We start from the raw sequence: 20415 nt of genomic DNA on the forward strand, positions 1-20415 counted from the left end.
AAGCATTGGTGACCTTGAGTCAAAAATTAATTCAGAAGAGTTAGACTCCAAATTTAACAGTTCTTAGTAATAACTTTGTTAATTTATTTCACTTATATATATGCATAAGACCAACATATGATTTTTAAAATTTTCTAATTAATTCTAAAAGATCCCTTTTAAAAAGTTCAAAGTAAGTATTATGTCACTGTTTAATTACAAATTATTTTCATTCTTAGTGGTACCTAAAATGATGCTGCATCTTAAAATCAATGATATCTTAGATTTGATGAAATACAATATAAGGTAATCATAATCAATGCAAAGAAACTAGACTTTCCCAATAAAATACAGATACATACAAATTGTACTTTGAAAATATAGCTTTGGTGCATGCCTGTAGTCCCAGCTGTTTGGGAGGCTGAGGAGAGATGATTGCTAGAGCCCAAGAGTTTGAGGCTGTAGTGAGCTATGGTCATGCTACTGCACTCCAGCCTGTGTAACAAAGCAAGACCCCATCTCTAAAAACAAAACAAAACAACAACAACAAAATTAAAAGTAAAAAAGTGGGGGAAATATCTGAAAACTACTAACAATCACAATAGCAAAACTTAATATAATCATATAATCACCAAAAAAAAAAACATTTTAAGTGGTAAAAGGGAGGAATTATTAGGGATAAAAAGGATTATTGCCTTATAATGAAAGGGACAATTCACCAGGAAGATAGAACAATTTTGAACCTTCATGCACCTAGCAACATAGCCTCAAAACCACAACAACAACAAAGGGTAGATTTACTGGAAAGAACCTAGAAATCAACAATTTTAGTAAGGAATTTTAACTTATATATAAGTTTCTCAATAATTGATTCAGTGGTCACATATAGAAAAACAGTAGTTAGAAAAGTCACATTCTTTTCAATCACACATAGAACATTTACAAAATTCATAATGGACTAAGCCACAAAACAAGTCTCAAAAAACATCTACATCATATAGAACATGTTCTCTGACCAAAATGTGACAAAAAATTAGGATTTAAAAACACTTCTAAATAATTCATGGTTCAAAAAAGAAATTATAAAAATTGCAAAGATTCAACAAATCCAAAAACATATTTCTTGAAAAGACTAATAAAATGGACAAACTTCCAGCAAAATAAGAGAAATACTCAAATAGTACAAATGAGGAATAATGAGGAAACAAAACCATACATACAAGAGGGGTGTCACAGACCTTGTGACAAAGTGGTCCTGAAATTCCTGGAGGGGAGATGAATAAGAATAACCAAGATAGTTATGCTTGGAGGAAGAGGAAAATCAAGGTGTCCTAACCTACGAGAAACTAAGACTTGTATCACCTTAGTCATTAAAATATGTAGTATTAGTTCAGAAATAGTAAATAAAGCAATGTAACTGAATGGAACCTGGGAACAAATATAGCTACATGTAAGATCTGGGTATATGCTGGAGGTGACATAACAAATGAAGAGAAAGAATGGACTATTCAAAGCTGTATTGCTATCTTAATTGGCAACAAATATGGGAAAAAATAAAATGAGATACCTATTTCACATGAATGACAAAAATAAATGCCATATGGAATAAAACCTAAATATGACAAGGAAAGCCTCAAACTTTTAGGAAAAAAATGCAAAATTATAACACATTGGGAGAGAATTTCATAAACAAGACCAGAAAAACCCATAGAGGAAAAGATTGATACATTTGAGATTAATAATTTAAAGATTTTTACTAACGATATAATAAAATCAAAAGATAAGTCACAGACTTAAAGAAGACATTTCCTTTTTTTTTTTTTTTGAGACGGTCTTGCTCTGTCATCTAGGCTGGAATGCAGTGTCACAATCTCGGCTCACTGCAATATCTGCTTCCCGGGTTCAAGTGATTCTCCTGCCTCAGCCTCCCAAGTAGCTGGCACTACAGGCCTGCGCCTCCACCATGCTCGACTAATTTTTGTATTTTTAGTAGAGACAAGGTTTCAACATGTTGGCCAGGCCGGTCTTTAACTCCTGACCTCAGGTGATCCACCTGCCTCAGCCTCCCAAAGTACTGGGATTACAGGCATGAGCTACTGTGCCTGGCTGAGAAGACATTTCCAAAGCAAATGGATGAATATCCAAGATATTTTTAGGACTTTCCCAAATCAAAACAAAAGAAGCAAAAGGAGAAAAAAAAAAAATGGACAAAAAGAATAAGAAGAGGTAACTGATGTAAAAGATAACTCAACTGGTCAAAAATCATATTAAAATGTGTTTATTGTTATTAGTAATTAGAAACACAGATAAAAACAATGCACTTCCCTCATAACTCATCAGAGTGGGAGAGTCTAATCTCCTAAGTGTTTGTGAAGCTGTGACAAATCAGAAACCCCTACACATTTTCCGTGGACACAGAAATACTGAGATTACATTGGCACCAACCTACATTTACTTTCAAGAAACTCCTGGGCTGGGTGTGGTGGCTCATGCCTATAATTCCAGCACTTTGGGAGGCCGAGGCAGGTGGATGCAGGCCAGGAGTTTGAGACCAGCCTGGCCAATATGGTGAAACCCCATCTCTACTAAAAATACAGAAAATTAGTCAGTCATGATGGCGCATGCCTATAATCCCAGTTACTCGGGAGGCTAAGGTAGGAGAATTGCTTGGGCAACAGAGTAAGACTCTGTCTCAATAAAAAAAAAAAAAAAAAAAAAAAGAAAAAGAAAAAGAAAAGAAACTCCTGAACATGTCTACATAGGGATATAATCCAAAATATTTAATTTTTGATTATTCATGATATTCAAATACGAGTACACTAAGTGTACTCATGAAAATGTGGAAGTGATCACACTATTCATTAGTAGTGGAGATTATTATATAAAGTGTGGCTTATTCTTACAGTGGAATACTACAATCAGTTAAACATTTTCAACCAGATCAATATTAAGCAAACTTCTGAGTTTATAAAGCTATTTATAATCAGAGCTTAAACATAGATACTTTATGTGTTTATATGTTACAGTTTTTTGCAAGATTTTTGGAAGAGAGGGTTCCACTTTTCCACAACGTTTAAAAACTGTGATATAATAAGTGGCCATGGAATGAGCTTCATCTGTAAAACATAACCCTTAAAACCTATCTTGGCCAAGTGTGCTGGCTCACACCTGTAATCCTAGCACTTTGGGAGACCAAGGCAGGCGGATCACCTGAGGTCAGAAGTTCAAGACCAACCTGGAAGCCTGTATGGAGAAACCCGTCTCTGCAAAATACAAAACTAGTTGGGCGTCATGGCACATGCCTGTAATCCCAGCTACTCGGGAGGCTGAGGCAGGAGGATTGCTTGAACCCAGGAGGCGGAGGTTGCGGTGAACTAAGATCGTGCCATTGCACTCCAACCCACGGGCAACAAGAGCAAAGAGCCGTCTGGAAAAAACTTCCTATCTTGCATACCTGTCATAAGGCTTAGACATAGTAAATACACAGAGATGGAAACAGAGATCGAGGTAGATAAAGTGATACAGTCATGGGGCAGATTGTTGTTGTCTACCCAAACCCACTTCCACTTCCCTTCTTTCCTTTTTTTCTTTTGTTTATTTATTTTTGATAGGGTCTTGCTTTGTTGCCCAGGCTGAAGTGCAGTGGCACAATCACAACTCACTGCAGCCTTAAACTCCTGGACTCAAGGGATCCTCCTGCCTCAGCCTCCTGAGTAGCCGGGACTACAGACATGCACCACCATACCTGGATAAGTATTTTTACTTTTGGCAGAGAGAGGGTCTCATTATGCTGCCCAGGCTGGTCCCAACTCCTGGCCTCAAGCGCTCCTCCTGCTTCAGCCTCCCGAAGCACTAGGACCACAGGGGTGAGCCACCACAACTGGCCCCTTTTTTATTTCTTATAACCCTTAATTTCATTCAGGTATCCACCCTCCTCCACGTGGTTAGGTACTTCAGAGAAAGATGAACTAATTCCCAGCTCCAAGCATGGGGTAACCTGACTTCCTTAAGCCCACTGTGGTCATCCCATTCTTCTCATCCATGATTAGTTTAGGGATGAGAATTCAACCTGATTCCACCAGTGAAACCTGCCAGGAGACTTCTGGGAAGAGGCCAAAATCCTACCGCCATCTTGTGACTCTGAGGTCACCATGGGTAACACCCCTGAGGGGAACAGGGCAGAGAAACAGAAGGAACCTGAATCCTTGATGACGTTTCTGAAAATCTGTATCTATCAACCTGGAAAACTGCCCTACTTTTGTAAGATGACAATTTGTTTTGTAAGACAATTACAAATTGTCTTACAAATTGTCATCAAAGGATGACAATTTCCATCCTGCATGAGCCAGTTTGAGTTGGATTAACTGTTATTTGTTGCTGAAACATCCTAAATTATTTCAAAAGAAAGAAAAGAAAAGGGAGCAGGGGGCCAGCCCAGAGCCTAGCGCATAAAAGACCTGCTGTCGTCCATGGCAGCTGAGATTATTATTCTATGCCACCTCCACTCATCAGTCTCCTCTCTTGTCATCCTCCAATACATTAACAATGTAATGCAGATCAAACTACTTTCCATCCTCATTCTGGTCACTCTTATTCTTAAGCAAAGCAACTATTCCCTATAGTTACCATTAGCATATATTCCAAACTTCATTTTTTTCTAAGTACAATTTTTATTGCTCACTTGGGGGATTTAGGAACAAGGCTGAAATTCACCAGTCTGCAGTTATGAATTATAGGTTAGGATTCACTCGGTTTAGTTATACCTACATTTTTTACTCTAATAAAAAAATCAGGATGTATAATTCCAATATATCACCTTCCAGCAGAAACCTTGGGTATTTTACCACAAGACAACCAAACTCCAATAGAATCCTAATAGAAAATGAATCCTTTCAGATTTTTGACAGGTAAAACATCAGGTGAAGTTTTCTGTCCTGTTTATTTTCAGACTGGAGGATGAGATCAAGAAGTTAACAAAATTAAGAGATAATGCCACAGTACATATACAGATAGACATCTTTTTCTGAAATAGGAATCCAGAGACCACATGGATCCCAATGGAAAACATAATGAAGCCAGGTGCAGTGGCTCACGCCTGTAATCCCAACACTTTAAGAGGCCAAGGCAGGCGGATCACTTAAGGCTGGGAGTTCAAGAACAGCCTGGGCAACATAGTGAGACCCTGTCTCTAAAAAACAATTTTAAAGAAATAAAAATAAATTTTAATTACCCAGGTGTGGTGGCATGCACCTGTAGTCCCAGCTACTCATGAGGCTGAAGTGGGAGGATATCTGAGCCCAAACTTTGAGGCTGCAGTGAGCTATGATCACACCATTGCACTCCAGCCTGGGCAACAGAGCAAGACCCTGAAGACCCGTCTCTTACCAAAAAAAAAAAAAAAAAAAAAAAAGAAAGGAAGAAACATAATGATCAGCAGCATGATAGACCAACAAGTAAAAACATGAATCCTTCCTTTTTAGCCCCCAAGGTAGCAGGACATCCTATCACCAACTTACTCAAGGTAAAGATCCTTCCCCATGAGCAATATTGCTTGCTAAGGCAGAGACTCTCAAATGAGGGTGAAAGCAGGAGTGTAATTGTAAGGCTGGGTGCAGTGGCTCATGACTGTAATATCAGCACTTTGGGAGGCCGAGGTGGGCAAATCACCTGAGATCAGGAGTTTTAAACGAGTCTGGACAACATGGCAAAACCCCATCTCTACTAAAAATACAAAAATTAGCCGGGCCTGGTGGTGGGTGCCTGTAATCCCAGCTACTCAGGAGGCTGAGGCAGGAGAATCGCTTGAACCCAGGAAGCAGAGGCTGCAGTGAGCCAAGACTGCGTCACTGCACTCCGGCCTGGGGTACAGAGTGAGACTCCATCTTGAAAATAAATAGCCCATAGGTGAATCTGGTCCATCCTGGGTAGCACAGGGGAATCCCCTGGTAGAAAATCCTGTAGTAACAAGTCCAGCAATCACATTCTACCAAAATCTTGTAGGGAAGACTTAGTAAACCAGGAGCTTCCCAAACGAGCTGCTGCCAAAAAAAGACAATTACCATGTTCAAAACAGAAACGATGCTCGAACAAATGGCTCCACATACCTCCAATATCTTCCAGGGAACAGAGAATGATGCAAAAATAAGATCATCTACAGAAAGTAAAATGGATACTGCTGGAAGAAATATAAAGAATGAATAAACTGTAGAACTTTCAAGAGGGCATAGTTCTTTAGAAACTGATTTGTTTAGGGGCATTAGCTGCAGAGAACTGGATATACCCACAGACTGAACCACCACCTGGTCCCCCTGAATTCTATGTTCTCTGTAGGTTCTTGGAAGCTGTTATTACTCAACCCTCTGAGGTTCTGAAAAACATACAGGTGAGAAATAAATTTTCATCTCTGGCAGTCCTTATGCTTCCTAGCTGTTTAGTAAGGTGTTCCTGCATGTAATTACCCCACAGGGAGTTTGTGGGGAGACAGGGACATGAGCAAACATACAAACCACCCAGCTCGTTCTGCTAGACAGAGTCATTCTTTAACCTGGCCTTGTCTAGAGGCCCTGTAGGCAACTGGATTTCTTAAAGCAGGAAAGTACTCATAAGCAAAGCAAGTTGTTCTGTAAGCAAAGCAAGTTGTTCCGGTGAAATGAATAACTAGAACCTTATTAGCAGATCCCACCTGCATGAAGTTATGGGGAAAAGAGGAGGAGAAAGTACTTAAGTTTTGTTGTTAATTAACACACAAAGAGCATATGAACCTGCTTCAATGACCACTAGGCTATAAAGCATCTGACCTTGGTTAGACACAAGGAGATGGGGGCCTCTTGCCATGTGGTGCAACAGTCCCTAGGTTTTGGGGCAGATACCCTTGGTGACCTACCCAAGGTGACCCTACCCTTCTTCCTTACTAGCAAAACCCCGATTCTGTCCAAGTGACCCCTGGTGGTCAGGTCAGGGCTCAGTGATGTGACTTGTCACCCAATTCTGAACCACGAGAAATGAGAGGAAATCAGTTCCGGGAAAGTCTTCTTGGCACTGAAAACGAGGCACAAGGAGAATGTCCCTCTCTCTGCCTCTGAACATTGACATGTGAAGATGTGAGCTTCAGTCTGTAACCACTCTAATTATGAGGGCAACAAACCAACAGACCAACCTATCAGGCTGACAGAGAAAAAGATGGAAAAAACCCATCTTGATAACATGTGGAGTCAGAGAATTAGCCAACTTCGAAGCCAGCCACCTCCAAATCTCGGGTAATGTGAGGTAACTATCTTTTCAGGCTTCCTGTTACTTCAAGTTGAAAAGATTGTAATAGATACTGAACTCTATAGACTCCAAATGTAACCTATTTAAAGGTATGAATTATATCAACAGATTGAATACAAATAAAAATATTTCTGTCCAAGGAAAACTCTTGCTGTTGCATTAACAGCAAAGGCAGAGGCAATTTCTTACCATTGTGATTTGTCAGTGCTTTCTCGTGTGCCTAGAATTCTGCTCCTCTTCTCAAATAAACTTCTGATCATTATTCAAAATTCCTATGAAGTCCTTTCCTAGCTCTGCTAGGGACATTCACATGTTCCCTAATACTATATCCATGTACCATGTAAATATCTACTGAACAGCATTGGACTTGTTCACCTGTGGCTGTCCCATGTGAGTTTCCTACAAAAGACATAATGTCTTATTCATCTTCACACCCTTGCACTTAACGAAGGGCCTGGGACTCAGTTAGTGTGGCAGTTTTTAAATATGACCCCCAAATATTTGGTGTTTCTTCCCTTTTGTGGTAGGTCCATGCCCCTGCCTTTGAATCTGAGTGTGATCATACCATCAGAGTGGGGGGAAGTGGTGATGCTGTGTGACTCTGAGGAGATGTCATATAAAGGGGCATGCAGTATTCACCTGGTTCTCTTAGGATGCTCACTCTGGGGAGTGCCCCCCAATCCCCTACTGCCATGTAAGAAGTCCAACTACTCTGAAGCTGCCATGCTGGAAAGGTCACGTGGGTGGCTCCAGTGGACAGTCAGCAACAGCAGGCCACCACAGGAGTCCCCAGCTTGGTTGTTTAGCCCCCTCAAGCCTTCAAATGACCCTAGTCCTGTGGACAGCTGAGTTCGATTGCAGGACAGGCACCAAGCAAGACCTGCCCAGCCAAGCCTTTCCTAAATTCCTGACTCTCAAAATCAGGAGCAAAATAAAATGGTTGCCTTAAGCCACCACGTTTTGGGATCACTGCTGTACAGCAACAGGAACCAGAACAGTTGGTACTAATATTTATTGACTTTACTTTAAACGCATTCTAAACTAGAATTTTTCAAACTGCAACTTGCCGGTGTTTTAAGAAAGCAGGCCCAGAGTTCATATTGATGTTGTGATATTATTTCAGTAAGCTGAACATATTAATGCATCATTTTTTTCTTTTATCTATATGTTATCATTTTACTACAAATTGTACTTCTGTATACTATAAGGTTAGACCTATAGAAGTACATTTGCTTCTAAGAGCATCCAAAACTCATACCAAAAAAAAAAAAATTCAAATGCTGTCACCTCTAGAAAAAAAAAAAAAATGCTGTGTTTCCCTGAATCCAATCAAAGACAGACATAAAATAGAAAGAAATGCCTTTGTCATCCCTACCATCTCCATGTCCTGAGTGCCCTAATAATTATAATTTGCATTACTGATGGAAAATTTTATTATGGTTCAGACCACCATTTAAAATGGATCATTGTTACCAGATATAAACCCTTGCCTGGACCAATTTTTTGATATAAAAGTTCCTGCACATTCATAAGTAGTTCAGAGTTGGAATTCAAAAATTTCCCTTGCATTATATTTAATTTAGTCAATACACAAAAAAGTTATTCAGAGCACGATGTAGGCTTATTTTAAAAATAATAAAAATTTTTGAAAAATGAAAATATACAGGCCAGGCCTGGTGGTTCGCTCCTGTAATCCCAGCACTTTGGGAGGCCAAGGCAGGCAGATCACTTGAGGTTAGGAGTTCAAGACCAGCCTGGCCAACATGATGAAATCCTGTCTCTACTGAAAATACAAAAATAAGCTGAGCATGGTGGTGGGTGCCTGTAATCCCAGCTACTCAGGAAGCTGAGGCAGGAAAATCACTTGAACCTGGGAGGTGGAGGTTGCAGTGAGCCGAGATCGCACCACTGCACTCCAGCCTAGGTGACAGAGTGAAACTCCGACAGGGGGGAAAAAAGGAAAACAAACAAATGAACAAAAAAGTTATATGGACAAACTAACAAAATGTTTCATGGACAGGCTTAAAAGAAACACAGAAACTAAAACTCCAGAATTGCATCAATGTTTTTTGTTTGTTTTTGAGATGGGGAGTCTCACTCTCTCACTCTTCTGGCCCAGGCTAGAGTGCAGTGGCATGATCTCAGCTCACTGCAACCTCGCCTCCCAGGTTCAAGCGATTCTCCTGCCTCACTCTCCCAAGTAGCTATGATTATAGGCACCCGCCACCACGCCCAGCTCATTTTTGTATTTTTGGTAGACATAGGGTTTCATTATGTTGGCCAGGCTGGTCTCGAACTCCTGACCTCAGGTGATCCATCCGCCTTGGCCTCCCAAAGTGGTGGGTTGCAGGTGTCAGCCACCACGCCTGGCCTGTATCAATGTTTTTAGTGAAGTCTCCAAATGCGAAGGGGGGTTCTGAAGAAAAAGGAACTAGGAAGTGAGTTCCACTACAGTGAATACACACTGCAAATAAAATGTGCTGTAAACTGCTTGATGTTTATTTCACACTAAGTATACAAAGAACTGTACTGTGTGAACTTAAAAAAAAAAAAGTAGATCTCAAGATTTTCTTGGATCTAGATCATGCTTAATTTATAACCCTGAATAAATTCTGCTGGAAGACCAGGCAAGTTGACTCAATGGTATTGCTTGCAAGTTCACTGCTTTCACACAGTAATGTGCATCTGACACAGTGGGTTGTCCCTCCTCCCCCTCCTGGCTACCAGTGCCCCCATCACCAGCCACTCTCCAGATCCTCACTTTCACAGCCTCTCTTGCAGCTAAGAGTGGCCAAGTGACAGGTTCAGACCAGGTTGCCCAAAGGGGAAGTTAGCCAAGGGCCTTCAGGGAAGGGCTGTCATTCCTAAGGGAAGGAAAACCTCATAGCAGTCCTCCAGCCCTGGCCACACTCCAATGTGACAATTCAGTGGCGGGAGGCCCCCTGTAACCAAAGGGGAAACCAACAGTCTAGAAGCCGACCTGCAGTCTAGAAGCCAACAGTCTAGAAGTCAACCTCCTGGAGCTGCAGAAAGAACCGATGGTGAAATGTCTGCTTCTAGATTTATTGATATGTTGAGATATCCTTCTTGGCTAAGCCACTTTTACTAAGGAGGTCTTTACTGGACCTGAAATCTCCCAAACTAATGCACAATGCATGCCATAATAAGAGCTTCAATATCTGGCAAATATCCCATGTGAATGAGAAAAAATCAATTATTGATTTTTAAAACAAATTTTAGAATAATTATCAACTTAAATAATGGCAGTGAGGTCACCGTATTCCAAAGCAGCAGCTGCATGTAACGTGAGCATAGGCCTGCCAGCCAGTGGCACAGATGGGCCTGTTATCTCCACCCATGTGCACCTTGGCCTGGTGACAGCAGACACAGCAAAGAGTACTTCCTTCCAACAGGATCTCTTTCCTGGCAGTGAAGAGAACAGAAGCAGCAGCACTTCAGTTGAGTTTCATGTTAAAAAGGAAGAATATAAAAATAATTTCACCTGTTTAAATCTAGCAGAGATTGATGAGGTCAGTTCACCTCTACCTCCCTTTCCATTTATGGACTGGAAGACTCAAGACATAACCCTTTGAAAGACAGATTTTTAAAACACCAAGATGCCCCAATATTACCATTAGAGGCTTTTTTGTTGTTATTGTGGGTTTTGTCTTTTTTGTTTCTTTTTTTTTTGAGACAGGGTCTCATTCTGTCACCCAACCTGGAGTACAGGCATGATCATGGCTCACTACAGCCTCAAACTCATGGATTCGAGCAATCCTCCCACCTCAGTCCCTCAAGTAGCTGGGACTACAGGTGCATGCTACAGGCCTGACTAATGTTTTTTTGTTTTTTTGTTTTTTGTTTTTTGAGACAGAGTCTTGCTGTGTTGCCCAGGTTGGAGTGCAGTGGCGAAATCTCAGCTCACTGCAACTTCCGCCTCCCTGGTTCAAGCAATTCTCTTGCCTCAGTCTCCCAAGTAGCTGGGATTACAGGCACCCACCACCACGTCCAGCTAATTTTTGTATTTTTAGTGGAAACAAGGATCCACCATGTTAGCCAGGCTGGTCTCGAACTCCTGACCTCTAGTGATCCACCCACCTTGGCTTCCCAAAGTGCTGGGATTACAGGCGTGAACCACCATGTCCGGCCTTGTTTGTTTGTTTGTAGACTCCGGTCTTACTATGTTGCTCAGACCACTCTCAACTCCTGGACTCAAGCGATCCTTCCAACTTGGCCTCCCAAAGCACTAAGACAAGCGTGAGCCACTAAGCCCAGCCAGTGATAAGAATTTTATATTCTATAGAAATATAGTACTTAACTGTTTTCTTGTGAGAAAATAGTATTTGGCATTTATTTATTTATTTAGAGACAGGGTCTTACTCTGTTGCCCAGGCTGGAGCGCAGTGATGCAATCACGGCTCACTGCAGTCCCAACCTCCAAAACTCAAGTGATCCTCCCACTTCAGCCTCAGGTGTAGCTGGGACTACAGGCCCATGCCACCGCACCCGGCTAATGTTCGTATTTTTTGTAGAGACGGGGTTTTGCTATGTTGCCCAGGCTGGTCTCAAACTCCTAAACTCAAGCGATCTGCCTGCCTCAGCCTCCTAAAGGGCTGGGATTACAGGAATGAGTCACTGTATCTGGCCAATATTTGGCATTTTATAACACCTGAGAAACTGTATTACTTACTAAAGAGTTCTTCATTTAATCTTTGGAATGTATCATTCTGTTAGTATATGCTAGGCCCTCTCTTCCATCCAGATTCTTATATGGGATTTTTATAGACGGTAATCCACTGGAACATGATTTCCCCAAAGTTTCTTAAATTTGTTACAGACAATATTGATAGTCCCCTACCTAACTCGGTAGCCAACGTTTTGTAAAACCTTCCCTCCTCTGAGGTAGATTCCTGATTCCAGCTGTTTATATTATTTGCTTACAGGCCATTCAGTAACAAGCCATCTGTTCAGAAATCCCTTTAGAAACTTCCCTACATTATTTATGTCACTACGAAAGCTATTTCCCCTCCCCTAAAAAACAGCTGCTTTACATACAATGAAAATATCATTATTTAGCCATCGAAGTTGATGTAGGTTCTGGTTACTTCGAGGTAACCCATCATTACCTTTTACACACTAATTGGCTACAGAAGCCTCTCCCTTCTCCTCTGAAAGACTATCAAGTAGCCATTTAATTTAATAGTAGATGTAAAATGCTATTCTTACATTCTCTCAATTAAAAATACATTTGTCATGACTTTTATGTAACTGGTTTTAACCTCACAAATCACTAAGATCTCCCAAATAGCTGATATGATTTTTGAAATTTTGAACTTTAGTCTGCTTATTTTCTCATGCAAACTTAATATACTTACCCCAAATTGCCACATTCCACATCATCAAACCCTTCATCTTGTCTCAAAAGAAAAAAGAAAAAAATTTAAAGCCAATTAAGAGCCAAAATCAACCATTTTCAGCTTCAATTTTCAAATGTCAGTTTGTTTTTACCCAATTCTAGCAAATTTATGTAGTGTAATTCTAAACTTCACTATTTGACATTTCCCCGTGGAAGAAAAGCAACAGAAACTTTTCACCATCTGTGTTGCTCTTGGAAACCAGCCCCTCCCATCTGTGGTGCGGGCAGTGCAGCACCCTTGCTGGTCTTTGGGGCTCTGCCTGCACTGCTGCGCTCCGATCAGCACTGGAACCTCCCGCAATTACCTGCAGCTGATGCGCTCTGGAGACTCGCCCTCTGGAAACAAGGTGCCAACGGCAGAGATAGCGACTTTCTACATTCACCATACAAGTGGGAATTCAGATTTGCAGGAGGTGGGAAAGGAAAAAAAATTTTTAATCAAGTAAAGGTCTAGTCTGCATTTTTGAATAGCCCGTTTTCTGCTGAATCAGAAATATTTCTGAAGCCTTTGAATTCCTAATTCCTACGGACTTTAGTTTTTCCAAAACAAAAGTGGGAAGGAAGTGTTGCTTTTCAGTATAAAGAGGTTCAACTAGACCAAAACTAAAAAAAATAAAAAGATAGTGGGGTATAACTAAAGATTGGTGGATATGTCTAGAACACAGAACTTGCCAAAAACGGGGCGCTGGGGCAGGGTGCGGTCTGACAGTCTACTTGTAACATGTTTCATAATGAGGTTGCTAACTGAGCTACAGAAAGCAAGAGGAGAAAGACATAGATGCCATCAGCTCAAGCAATCTACAAATACTGCTGGTTATTTTTCTTTTATGACAAGAGTTGTTTCTGAACGGACAACCACCAACTACCACCACCAGCAGCAGCGCCCCGAAAACCGGAACTGGCCTCAAATGTGCCTTTAATTGTTTTGCTCTGTCCCCACGCCCTCTGCAACTTTTGTTCTCCAACTGTACTTGTTCCGGTATGAAACCTGGCAAATAGCAAAAATCTTGAAACAAGAACAGAGTGAGAGAACAGAGAGAAAAGGGAGGGAGGAAAGGAGAGAGAGAAGGGGAAGGGGAGAAGGGAGGAGGGAGAGAAAGAGGTGGGAGAGGGAGGGGGAGAGAGAGAGAGAGAGAAGAGGTGGGGAGAGACAGAGGGAAGAAGACAGAAGAGAGGGAGGGAGGAAGAGGGAGACGGAGATGGGGAGAAGGGAGAAGGGAGGGAGGGAGGTGGGGGGGGAGAGAGAGAGAGAGAAACATATTCTACCACCCTCCTGGCTAACTGAAATGCTTGTTCCCGAGATTACAGTAATTACTGCCCCAGCATGAGTTCCATACAAGCGCTAAATGAAACAGCACATCAATTAAAAAATAAACACTCCATTCCAGGAGAAAGACAGCCCCCTGGGACGCCCTAACAAGCGTAAATGAACCTGCCAGGCCGCCGGCCCGGGCCGCCCGCAGCCCCCCTCCCGGCCGGTCTTAAGGTGGCTGCGGAGCCGGCGGGGACCGTGTTCGCTGGCGGTGGCCCAAGCGGCTGCTAAAAGCAGCCCGGGTCCGGCTCCGGCCTCGTGCAGAGCGCAGATACGTGTCCCGGAGTCCGCGCCAGAGCGCAGCGCCGCCTCCCACCAGAGAAAAGGAGGCTCTGGCAAAAGCCTGTGAACTTGGGATGGATGAATAGACGTCCTGAAAGAACCAAGCGAAGGCAGGGAATCCAGCCCCAGAGTTTCCAGTCTGTCCTATTTATAAGTTTCGGGGTTTGTTTTGATTTTTAAAAAGAAATGGAATGTTTTTTCCTAAGAAAGCACGGCGTCCCGGGGCTTTCTATATTTTAGCTCACCTAATTATCAAAGCCCCCTTAGAGATCTGTGCTATGATCACCCAACTCTCGAGGTGGGGAAACTGAGGCTCCCCCGGGTCACGCAGCGGAGGCGGGAGAAAAGTCTCAGGCGGGCATTTGTCCCCCGCGCCCCTCGCGCGCCCAAGGCTGGGCTCCGGGGCATCTCACCTGGGCCGTCCTGGGTCCAGCTCCAGTTTAGAATGACTCCACTCCTCTCCTCCCCCAACCCCCACATCTCCAAGCCTCAGAAACCATCGTTCTGAGAACCCCAAGGAGGACACCCTTTCCCGGGTCTTCTGCAGCGCCAAGCCCCGGCAGACCGCCCCGGCAGGCCTCCCCTGCACTCGCCTGCTGCGGGACCTCCGCGCCGCCCGGAGGAGTGCGAGACCCCCGCCGCCCGCAGATCACCCGCATTAGCGGAGGGTGGCAGCAGGGGCCTGGCTGGTTTGAAATGCGGCGAAGAGGCGTGCGCTACACCAAACCCCGTCCCTGTCCCCAAGGGCAGACTCGGGGAAAGGGCACCAAGACCTCAGACGCACTCAGCGCCATGGGGACACCCGTGGCCAACACTCTGTCTCTGCGGCCAATCCCAAGGTTACCAAAACTCTCCATCCGCAGAGAACGCGCACAGCGGTGCGGACACTCGGGGACTGCCTTAAGGAAGGCTGAGCCCTGGGAGCGCGTGGACTCCGCCCCGCCGCCCGGCGATTGGCTCGCGGGGCTGGGGGCGGAGACCGAGTCCGCGCTGTATAAATATTCATGAGCCGGCCGCGCGGCGCGAGCGGGGCTGGAGCCGGGAAGTTGGGCGAAGGGCGCTGCTCCCGCCGAGGAGGCGGCGGCGGCGGCTGGGCGCGGGCCGCGCCACTCAGGTGTCCGCTCCGCCTTCCGGTCTGGATTTGCTCCTGGGTGTCCAGCAGGAAGGAGACTGCGTGCGCCTCGCCCGACTGCGGACGGAGCGCGGCGCTGACTTTTCCTGGTGGCGGGGGTCCGTCTGTCCAGGGGGCTGACGGACGAAGGACGGACACCGGAGAAAGAGGGCGGCGGCCTGGGCCGAGGCGGGTCCCCAACTCCGGCGGCGGCGGTGGCGCGGCCTTGGGGGCGGGCATGAGCCCCCGGGGGCTAAGCGGTGGCCTCCAGGGCTGACCCGGCGCGGCGAACGGCCGGGCCCAGCCATCTTGACTGCGCACCGCGGCCCGAGAGGAAACTTGCAGCGCCGCCGCCCTCTGTGCCCGGCGGAGTCACCGCCGCCCAGCGCGGCGGGGAGAAGTGGTCGGGCGCGCGGAGAGGAGGCGAGCGAGCGCGGGACGATGAGCCGAAGCCCGGACGCTCTGCGCCGCGAGGGCTGAGCGCGACCTGGGGCGAGCAGAGAGGACCTTCGGACTGTGGCGCGCGCCTGCGGCCGCCTTCAAATCCCAGGAGCGGCGAAAAGGAGTGCGGAAGGGCCCTGCCGAGGCTGCGGACGCGCCCCTACGAGGGGCTAGATTATCAGCAGACTCCTCTCCCGGGCGAGGCATAAGGGAGATCCCAGATCACCGGCTTTCCCCGTCTCCGGCTCTCTCGTGCCCCCTCCCCCCCGGCACCCTTCTGCGCGCCGTCTGGAGGGCGAGGGCACCGGGCCGAGGCGCACAGCATGGAGTGGGGTTACCTGTTGGAAGTGACCTCGCTGCTGGCCGCCTTAGCGCTGCTGCAGCGCTCTAGCGGCGCGGCGGCCGCCTCGGCCAAGGAGCTGGCGTGCCAAGAGATCACCGTGCCGCTGTGTAAGGGCATCGGCTACAACTACACCTACATGCCCAACCAGTTCAACCACGACACGCAGGACGAGGCGGGCCTGGAGGTGCACCAGTTCTGGCCGCTGGTGGAGATCCAGTGCTCGCCCGACCTCAAGTTCTTCCTGTGCAGCATGTACACGCCCATCTGCCTGGAGGACTACAAGAAGCCGCTGCCGCCCTGCCGCTCGGTGTGCGAGCGCGCCAAGGCCGGCTGCGCGCCGCTCATGCGTCAGTACGGCTTCGCCACCGGCCCGACCATGCGCTGCGAGGCGAACAGGAGGGCAACCCTGACCGCTGTGCATGGACTGGCCACACCGACCTCACCACCGCCGCGCCCAGCCCCCGCGCCGCCTGCCGCCGCCGCCGCGCAGGCAGCCGCTCCCTCGGGCAGCGGCCACGCGAGCAGCCCGCAGAGGCTAATTACACCGCCCCTGGCGGCGGGAACGGTAGCGGCAGCAGCGCGGCGGCGCTTCCGCCGGTGTGACGCCCGGTGGCGGGCGCGGCCTGGCAGCGGCGCGGCTCCCTCGCGGCCGGGTGCCAATGCAGCCCAGCCCATGGTGGCGTGTCCGGCAACACCCGCTCTACAACCGCGTCAAGACAGGCCAGATCGCCAGCTGCGCTGCCTTGCCAACCCTTCTTCAATGGGACAGGCGCGCCTTCACGGTCTTCTGGATCGGCCGCAATAGTCCGGTGCTCTGCTTCGTGTCACCTTCGTACCGTCTCACCTTCCTCATTGACATGGAGCCTTCAAATTGCCGACGACCAGAAATGTCTTTCTCGGCCTACCTCTTCGGTGTCAGTGGGCTACAATTTTGCCAATTGGCAGACCACGAAAGGTGGCGGCGGTCAGCAGCGGCACTTGCCAGGCGCAAAAAGAGGGCGCGAAGTGGTGACATGTAACCGGCGGAGCGCAGAGGCGCCAATGGCAGGCGCAAAGCCCGGCTCCGAACAGGGCGCGGCGAGTGCGAGGAGCTGAAGCGGTGCTGGAGCATGCGCGATGCGCTATGAGACCACCGGCCCCGCGCTGTGCACCGTGGTCTTCTTGCTAGTCTACCGCTAACCCGGCATGGCCAGTTCCATCTGGTGGGTGATCTTGTCGCTCACGTGGTTTCTGGCGGCCGGCATGAAGTGGGGCAACGAAGCCATCGCCGGCTACTCGCAGTACTTTCACCTGGCCGCATGGCTCGTGCCCAGCGTTAAGTCCATAGCGGTGCTGGCGCTCAGCTCGGTGGACGGCGACCCAGTGGCGGGCATCTGCTACGTGGGCAACCAGAGCCTGGACAATCTGCGCGGCTTCGTGCTGGCGCCGCTGGTCATCTACCTCTTCATTGGCACCATGTTCCTGCTGGCCGGCTTCGTGTCGCTCTTCCGCATCCGCTCAGTCATCAAGCAGCAGGACGGCCCCACCAAGACGCACAAGCTGGAGAAGCTGATGATCCGCCTGGGCCTGTTCACCGTGCTCTACACCGTGCCCGCGGCAGTGGTGGTCGCCTGCCTCTTCTACGAGCAGCACAACCGCCCGCGCTGGGAGGCCACGCACAACTGCCCGTGCCTGCGGGACCTACAGCCTGACCAGGCGCGCAGGCCCGACTACGCCGTCTTCATGCTCAAGTACTTCATGTGCCTAGTGGTGGGCATCACCTCGGGCGTGTGGGTCTGGTCCGGCAAGACGCTGGAGTCCTGGCGCTCCCTGTGCACCCGCTGCTGCTGGGCCAGTAAGGGCGCCGCAGTGGGTGGGGGCGCGGGCGCCACGGCCGCTGGGGGCGGCGGCGGGCCGGGGGACGGTGGCGGCGGGGGGCCCGGCGGCGGGGGACCGGGCGGTGGCGCGGGCTCTCTCTACAGCGACGTCAGCACCGGCCTGACGTGGCGGTCGGGCACGGCCAGCTCCGTGTCTTATCCAAAGCAGATGCCATTGTCCCAGGTCTGAGCGGAGGGGAGGCGGCGCCCAGGAAGGGTGGGGAGGGGGGCGAGGAGACCAAGTGCAGCGAAGGGACACTTGATGGGCTGAGGTTCCCACCCCTTCACAGTGTTGATTGCTATTAGCATGATAATGAACTCTTAATGGTATCCATTAGCTGGGACTTAAATGACTCACTTAGAACAAAGTACCTGGCATTGAAGCCTCCCAGACCCAGCCCCTATTCCTCCATTGATGTGCCGGGAGCTCCTCCCGCCACGCGTTAATTTCTGTTGGCTGAGGAGGGTGGACTCTGCGGCGTTTCCAGAACCCGAGGTTTGGAGCTCTCCCTGGCTGCACTTGGCTGGGTTTGCAGTCAGATACACAGATATCACCTGGGAGAACCTCTTTTTCTCCCTCGACTCTCTTACGTAAACTCCCACCCCTGACTTACCCTGGAGGAGGGGTGACCGCGACCTGATGGGATTGCACGGTTTGGGTATTCTTAATGACCAGGCAAATGCCTTAAGTAAACAAACAAGAAATGTCTTAATTATACACCCCAAGTAAATACGGGTTTCTTACATTAGAGGATGTATTTATATAATTATTTGTTAAATTGTAAAAAAAAAAAAAAAAAGTGTAAAATATGTATATATCCAAAGATATACAGTGTGTACATGATTTTGTAAAAAGTTTAGAGGCTTACCCCTGTAAGAACAGATATAAGTATTATATTTTGTCAATAAAATGACTTTTGATAAATGATTTAACAATTGCCCTCTCCCCCGCCTCTTCTGAGCTGTCACCTTTAAAATGCTTGCTAAGGACGCATGGGGAAAATGGACATTTTCTGGCTTGTCATTCTGTACACTGACCTTAGGCATGAAGAAAATTACTTGTTAAACTCTAGTTCTTAAGTTGTTAGCCAAGTAAATATCATTGTTGAACTGAAATCAAAATTGAGTTTTTGCACCTTCCCCAAAGACGGTGTTTTTCATGGGAGCTCTTTTCTGATCCAATAACAACTCTCACCTTAGTGGATGTGAATGGAACTTCTGCAAGGCAGTAATTCCCCTTAGGCCTTGTTATTTATCCTGTATGGTATCACTAAAGGTTTCAAAACCCTGCATTCATTTCTGGAGTCCGTGATTTTGAAAGCACCTGGTGTTCCAGGGAAGGAACGCATTGCTGAGGTGTAGAGGTTAATGTTTTAAACCATACCTCACCCTTTACTGTAGAAGTCACTTGACAATCTGGTAGGGGAGCAGGCGCCCTTCAATGGATTAAACTAACGGGTTAACATCTTAATAACCTTCAGCGCTTGTGTATACCAAATGTGCTGCTTTTCCTAGAGAAAAAAGCTATTGTTCCTCTGTCAAGACTAAGCTAATTTATTTGAGCAGAAGGCTGTTGAATTAGCAGAAGAATGCTTCGGCAATTGTTGAACTTTTTACCTGTCTGCCCAGTGGCTCAGCACATCATTCCTTTAAGAGGAGCTAAATGAATAGGGTTAATCTGTAGGGAACTTGGTCTTTTGAGTTTGAAAAACTTTGATCTTTTCTCCTCTGCAAATGTGCTGTATAGTCTGAAGTTTCTTTCCCTGCTGCCTATCTCCTCTTAGTGCAGACCAATTGGCCACCGCGGAGCCTTAAAGTTCTTCCATTAAAGGGATGTGGGACTTTTACTTTAAAAAGGAGAGAGAGCGCGAGAGAGGAAGACTTGTAACAGTTAGTGAAGACCGGAGGCACAAGTGCTCAGCCTTTTAAACAGCTTTTCCCGGCATTGTTAGCCAGCCTGCAGGCAGCTAGGCATGGGTTGAAGCTTTATAGAAAAGGGCTCTGAATGCCCCACAGGTGGTCTGTGCACATAATCCCCCAATTTAAAGCGTTTTCCTTTGCTAGACAATTGCATTACAAAACTCCCTTCTTTTTCGCTCCTAATTGAACCAATGAACTATTATAAACTACAAGTTTTTCTTAAAAAAAAAAAAAAAAAATCGCCAGTGCCTAAATTCTATTAACTAAATTCTAGCAAGTTTTACAAACTGAACCTTTTAAGGCACCGGAAGTAAAGGCTGCTTCAGCAGACGTTTCTGTTTTGCGGATATTTTTATTCCTTATGCTTGTTATTTTCTGATAGATTAGCAATAATTTAAAAGTAATTGGTAAGATTCTGTGTTAGTACTGAAAAGATAGCCCCAGGTCCCTTATTAAGCTGTCAATCAAGATAAGAAATGGGCAGCT

General features: G+C 46.6%; 1 protein-coding gene across 1 annotated transcript; it reads left to right on the top strand.

Annotated features, from left to right (window-relative positions):
- The first annotated feature begins 15303 nt into the window (after positions 1-15303).
- Positions 15304-19125, top strand: FZD8 (frizzled class receptor 8). The gene is given in 8 exon segments (XM_031651930.1): positions 15304-16539; positions 16542-16607; positions 16610-16650; positions 16653-16701; positions 16704-16752; positions 16754-16837; positions 16839-17168; positions 17251-19125. Coding segments are annotated over 8 exon segments (1974 nt in total). The 5' UTR covers positions 15304-16133; the 3' UTR covers positions 18200-19125.
- Positions 19126-20415: the final 1290 nt, after the last annotated feature.

Source organism: Papio anubis, chromosome 11, assembly GCF_008728515.1.
Source record: "Papio anubis isolate 15944 chromosome 11, Panubis1.0, whole genome shotgun sequence".
NCBI classification, from domain to species: domain Eukaryota; kingdom Metazoa; phylum Chordata; class Mammalia; order Primates; family Cercopithecidae; genus Papio; species Papio anubis.